The 6,436-nt window shown below is 43.1% G+C and overlaps 1 protein-coding gene across 1 annotated transcript in view; it reads left to right on the forward strand.

Moving 5' to 3' along the window:
* USO1 (USO1 vesicle transport factor) overlaps nt 1-6,146 on the forward strand; it is a 35,818-nt gene extending 29,672 nt beyond the window's left edge. The window contains exons 19-22 of the mRNA XM_010003633.1: nt 3,395-3,440; nt 4,143-4,241; nt 4,718-4,933; nt 6,075-6,146. Coding sequence (XP_010001935.1) covers nt 3,395-3,440; nt 4,143-4,241; nt 4,718-4,933; nt 6,075-6,146 — 433 coding nt within the window. The remainder of the gene's footprint in view (nt 1-3,394; nt 3,441-4,142; nt 4,242-4,717; nt 4,934-6,074) is intronic.
* The last annotated feature ends 290 nt before the right edge of the window (nt 6,147-6,436 follow it).

A 6,436-nucleotide genomic window follows, 5' to 3' on the forward strand; every position in this document is an offset into this window, starting at 1 on the left:
GTAGGGAAGTTGTTGTTTAGTCTTGCATTGGAAATGCCTTGAATATCAGACCTATTGCTGAAAAAAAAGTAAGTAAGTGCTTACTCTTTAGGTGATAATAGTTTGTGGCTTCATAGATGCAGGTTTTTGCCATCTGAGAAAATGCTGGCCTCAACATTAAATACTCATCTGTAGTTTTTGCTTACCACACAAATCAAGAGAATATAGGCTTGGATGTAGGGCTGAGGATTACAGTCACTTACTCCTCCAGTGAAATTGGCACAGATGTCAGTTATTCCACTCCATCAAGCCATGGAATGACAGTTCAGTTTATCAGCACGTTGTCTATTTTTGGAGCAAGACATATATTCTGCTTGACTGAATTATAGAAAAATGTAAATGCAGCTTTGCATTTCTGAAATATTTTTACTGCACAGGTTTGTGAATCTATACTCAATGTCATGGACCTTGAACTCATAATTTTATTATATTAATTTACCATCTCATTTTACTACATTTAATTTGCTGCTTGCATTAGGCTTATTTGGGTTATGTGCTAGTAACTGCTGTGAAGAAGACTTTTGCAGTGCATCTGTGAAAGTTGTTATTATACAGCAATGGTATCTGAAATGGAACTAATTCATGCTCCAATCTCTATGTAATTTTGAACTTACATTAACAAATGAAGAGATTTGCTTGGTTTTGATTTGGGGCTTTTTGGGAATGGCAGGGGAGGTAATAAGTTTTGTATACAAACCAAAATGGAAGGATTCTAAAATCCATTTTCTGCCAATCTTTATTTAATAAGCAGGTTCATCTGGGATAGGGGACTATGTCTCTTTTTATTTCAGTGAGTGCAGAATCATCATATGAAATGGGGCATTGCCCTTTTGCCATCATTAGCTCTGCTTCCCTGACTTACTGAAAGGTTCCCCAGGGCTCTTCCAAGGCCCTGGCTGGAGGAGAAAAGCATAGAAAGGAACATGAGTGCAGAAAAAGGAGGGCAAGAATGCTCTAGTGCATCCTGCAAGCCATCAGGAAATTCACAGCCAGTGCTATTGCTGCAGGCTTAGAGGGTGATCTTAATGTTGTAAAATAGATCCAGCCTTGTGACACTAGTAAGAGCTGCTTGGGGAACAGTCCTTGCTAGCATAGTCTTCCTACAAAATTCTTTCAACCTGTTAGCTAAAACACCTTGAAGCGTGAGGGTTGCAAAGAGTAATGCAGCTTTTTCTATCCTGAAAACCTCCAAGAAGTATTTTGTCCTCCATTTTCACCAGATTTCCCAGTCTTCTTGCTCCTTCGGCATGTTGTCAGCTCCTCCTATAAAGTACAGTAAAGTCTGTGACTGTTCTCACACAGAAGGTGACACCTGCTAATTTTAAAGAACTGTGTAACTATGAAGTTCTTCTTTATTACTACACAGGTGCAACAAAAGAATCAAATATTTAAACCTTTTTCCAAGAAAGTAAGTTGTTTAGCACAGAAAAGTTAGCCACAATTTCTGTTTTCTCAGATCCAGTTAAGTCCAGTGTATCGAGATTTGGAGCAAAATTTATACAACCCCCCTTGATAACTTAAAATATTTTATATAAAAAAAAATTTATTAATAATTTATTTGGTTAATAAATAAGAATAAGTATCTTTACTTGTTTGGTTTTGGGTTTTTTTGTTGTTTTGGTTTTGTTTTGTTTTGTTTGTTTGAGGGGGTTTTTTTGTTTTTTTTTTTTTTTTTTTTAATAGCTGTTATAGTGTTTCCATGCAGAAGAAAGCATGTATAAGGCAGTGAAAAAAAGAATAATAGAAGGAAGGTATGGATGACATCTGTGTTAAGTCTTTACTATTCAAAGATGGTATGGAAATAAACCAAAATTACTCTGTTCCTAGAGAAACCTGGGACAGTGAGGAGTGACTTTGTTATAGAATCATAGAATCATAGAATCATAGAATCTTAGGGGCTGGAAGGGACCTCGAGAGATCATCTAGTCCAACCCCCCTGCCAGAGCAGGGTCACCTAGAGTACATCACACAGGAACTCATCCAGGTGGGTTTTGAATGTCTCCAGTGAGGGAGACTCCACAACCTCCCTGGGCAGTCTGTTCCAGTGCTCTGTCACTCTTACAGTAAAAAATTTTTTTCGGATATTCACCTTGAACCTCCTATGCTCCAATTTACACCCATTACCCCTTGTCCTATCACTGGTCATCACTGAGAAAAGCCTAACTCCATCTCCCTGACACTCACCCCTTACATATTTGTAAACATTGATGAGGTCACCCCTCAGTCTCCTTTTCTCCAAGCTAAAGAGACCCAGCTCCCTCAGCCTTTCCTCATCAGGGAGATGTTCCACTCCCTTCATCATCTTCGTAGCTCTGCGCTGGACTCTTTCGAGCAGTTCCCTGTCCTTTTTGAACTGAGGGGCCCAGAACTGGACACAATACTCCAGATGTGGCCTCACCAATGCAGAATAGAGGGGGAGGAGAACCTCTCTTGACCTACTAACCACACCCTTTCTAATGCACCCCAGGATGCCATTGGCCTTCTTGGCCACAAGGGCACATTGCTGGCTCATGGTCATCCTCCTGTCTACCAGGACCCCCAGGTCTCTTTCACCTACACTGCTCTCCAGCAGGTCAGCCCCCAACCTGTACTGGGACATGGTGTTGTTCTTCCCCAAATGCAAAACTCTACACTTCCCCTTGTTGAAGACTTTGCTTGCTTATGCTCTCTGTAGCTGTTGTCCTAAACCAAGCTTGTTTTATAAATATAAACTAGCAAGTGATTCCAACAGTGTTTTATCTGTTGTCTGGATAAGTCCTTCATGAGGAAAGATGGGACTTCTAATGAATTTAGTACTCTTTGAGGCCACTGGTCCTTTGTATTTTTAAACAAAGGAAAACCAGCTATTCTGTGGCTTAAGCAAATACCCCAATCTAAGGAAATAGTCTCTTGTGAGACCCAAATACATGATATGCATTAGAGATCATTGTTCTTAAGAACAGTTGAAGGTACTCATTTGAAAGTTAACAGCTGAATGGCAGATGGAAGGCACAATGTCTATGCAGACCTCCACATGCTTCAGAGCATTTTAGCTGTGTATTTGAAAGATAAGCCCACCAGGCCTTATAGAATAGCTAAAGAAATGTGATGGTGTCCTCAAAACTATCTAAAAGCATTATTGAATGTGGAGCTAGAGGGCTTCCCTGAACATGTTACAGATGCTTCTGCAGCAGAGCTGACATGAAGGTGCAGGAGCAGAGGCCACACCAGCAATGGAAAGGATGATGACAGGTGGTGCTCAGGCACAAGGGTGGCTCCTGTAGGCCCTGCTTGACAGCTTTGCTGTAATGAAGACAGGGCAGCTGGACTTGCTTGAACTCTTGGTTCTGACTTGCATGCCAAATTCGCATTTCAGTAATGCAACAAAGAGGACTTGTGTGGGCAAAAGACAGGTGTTAAATGTATGGATCACCTGAAGGAGCAAGGCTTTTAACACTTCCAGGGGCAGGAGTGTTGGCTGCCATTGCACATGTGTTGACCACATGTGCTTAGGAGGCAGAAGCACTTCCAGGTGCTCAGAGCTGCCACCTCCAGTCAGCCCTCCTCTGGCCACCCTGCAGGCTGCCTGCCTTTCCTACAGCTTTCACCTGAACGTGGTGTAACTGCAGAAGCAATTGCATTTTTTTTGCATAAATTGCATAAAATTGCACTTTACCTGAAAGGCAGCTGCCACGTTTTGGAAATAGTAACTTGGGGTAGGCCTGGCTAAGACTAAACCATTGCCATTTTTAGTAGTCACAAAGAAAGATTTGGATATTTAGCTTAATAAAAATACTTGGGACTTAAGCCATCTGAGTGAAGGCTGATGGCCTGTATGAACCTAGGAAAAAACCTAATGGTCTTTCCAGAGTACAGCTTCTCTGGAAGAAGGGTAGTACCATGTGTTCTCCCTGTTGTGTGTGTATGAGTTTACTGAGACCCCAGGGAGCACAGACCTGCATCCTGATGCCTTGCAGCACAGGCTGTATAGAACCACCACACCTTGCCTATGCTGTGAAGAGAAAAGATGCTTTTAAATCCCACAACTGACTGTGTAATGTCTGAGCTTGTTGGCTTGATATGTGAGGTATTCAGTGTTCTGACAGTGAATTTTGTGTCCACAGAATACAGCTGCAGACCCTGTGTCAGTAGACAGCAGTGCCTCAGCAGCCAGCAACTCTGACCTGGCGGGACAACTTGAGCAAGAAATAAAACAATTGAAGGTTGGTAGTGGATGGACACCAAACCAAATGACTTGATTGTCAAGCCTTTGGTTAGAAGGACTTCTACAATGGGAAAGGCTTTGGGTGGAAGTGGTTTGTTTCCTCAGCACCTGGGGTGTTTCTGGCTACGCAGAGGCTGGATCCATCTCCTCCTTCATTTTTCATTTGGGAAATGTAGACCTTGTCTGCCTTTAAAGAGTTGGTAAGGACAGTCTAGGATATGGCTTTACTCTGATAGGTACTTGTTCCTCATTCTGTTTGGCTGGGAGGAAGGTAGCCACTATTAAGGCTTCTACCTACCTTACTCTAGGTTGTCAATGAGGGGAGTTTGGGTAAGGAAGTGTGTGGAAGCCACAGAGCACTCGGTGGGGTTGCAGCTGTTTCAGGAAGTGTATGGAGGGAGTTTGTAGGAAGTCAGGCTTCAGCTGTTCTGATGCTTATGCTGTAACTTGGTCTGGGGTTTTTCCTGTTGCCAGAGTGAAGTCAAAGCCCTTTCCGAGGAAAAAGAAGCATTGAAACAGCACCTGGATTCATCCAGTAGTACAGTTGCTATCTTGCAAGATGAGAAAAGCAAATGTCTGGCCAGGCTACTGCCTGGCTGCAGTAGCTTACTCCCTCTTCTGGTGCTTTTGGCTGACCAGGATCAGAAGCTGTCTGCACTGAAGGTCAAATTGAAGAATCTTGGTGTCCCGGTAAGCAAAGCGATGGGGACAGTGAGTTCCTGGGTCTGAGGCAGGTCTGAACAGTCTGGGGGTGGCAATCCTTGATCCAGCAAGTCTGGTGAGGAACCTTCTATAATCAGAAGGCTGTTGGATCTACCAGAGCTGCTTTCTCAACTTCCCTTGGCACCCACCAGTAAGAGATGATGACTGCCTCTTGGAAGAAGTGTTCAGTTTAGGGATGCTGAGAGGGACCTGCCAAACTCCTGTGAGGACAAGTACTTGTCATGTCTGTGTCTGGAACAATATCTGCCCAAATGCCTGGCTTCCAGTTGGGAAGGAGATGATGGCAGTGTTCTCATCGTAAGGGATCTTACCACAGATAAGCAGCAGACTAAAGCATTCTAGTTAAGCAGGGCCTGCAAACTGTCAGGTCAGATTCAGGGTGCCTTGTCTGCTGTGTGGTGTGATGTAGAGCTGGACTGTATGACCATAAGGTGGATGCAACAAGTTGTTCTGCTGCAGTTATTGTGGCTGAACACCAGGCTGGAACCTGGGTTTTCCTGTTGAGAGACAATCCTTCTGTTGCTTATGCAAACCTGCTTAGGGAAGGATTAGATTTTGGTAGTGAACAGTCACCTGTTTTAGCTTCAGGTGCAGGAGCCTGTGCTGGGCAGAGGCAATATTTGTAGTGACAAGTATTTGCAGCAAGTGTAGATGGTGCAAGTGTAGCTGAGGGCTCTTGGAGTCTGCTAATTTTACATTACTTAAGTAGGGACAAAGTACCCTAGAAGGCAGCAGCAGCTTCACTCATGGCATTGCAAAGCACTGGACAGATGTTTCCTCCTCAGCCTACTGGGTGAAGAAGGCAGGTTTTGATTCAAGTAACTGTATGGGCAAGTGATGTGTGAGTTAAGTTGCTCACTTGAATGTCCAGGGCAGAGCTGCTGGTGCTGAAGGGAGGTGCTGTTCCCAGGAGACAGCCATCCTTACAGACATGGAACTGTGTGGCATTACATGATGACAGCTGCCTTTATAGTGTTAATTGATACAGCATGATAATTATAGTTGAGCTTTAAGCTTATTTTCACTCCCTCAGCATTTGTCTTGCCTTCAAAAGGTTGAATAAGAGTAAGGGATGTTACTGCTCATGACAGATCTTCCTTAATTTCAGGTTGAAGATGAAGATGATATTGAATCTGGAGATCAAGGGGATGAAGATGAGGATGAAGATGAGCAAGACTAGAATGTGTTTGCGTGTTACCATGAAAACTAGATTGCATTGTTACTGGGAAAAAATCTGTTATTGGTGTTCAGAGCAAAACGTCTGCTTATGAGAAGCAGATGGGAACATGGCAACTGTGGGACTAGTTATAAGTTACTGAAGTGTTTGAAAACCCTTCATACTAGGTAAAGGAAACAAAAATCACCATTTAAGTTCTACATGAGTATCCCAAAATATACTTGTTTAGAAGTTGCTTTAGACACTGTTTAAAGCATGGGGATGACAATGTTGCTGCCTCAGTTCATTGTCAT

This window comes from Chaetura pelagica, unplaced genomic scaffold (assembly GCF_000747805.2).
Source record: "Chaetura pelagica isolate M959 unplaced genomic scaffold, ChaPel_1.0 scaffold358, whole genome shotgun sequence".
Lineage (NCBI taxonomy): Eukaryota > Metazoa > Chordata > Aves > Apodiformes > Apodidae > Chaetura > Chaetura pelagica.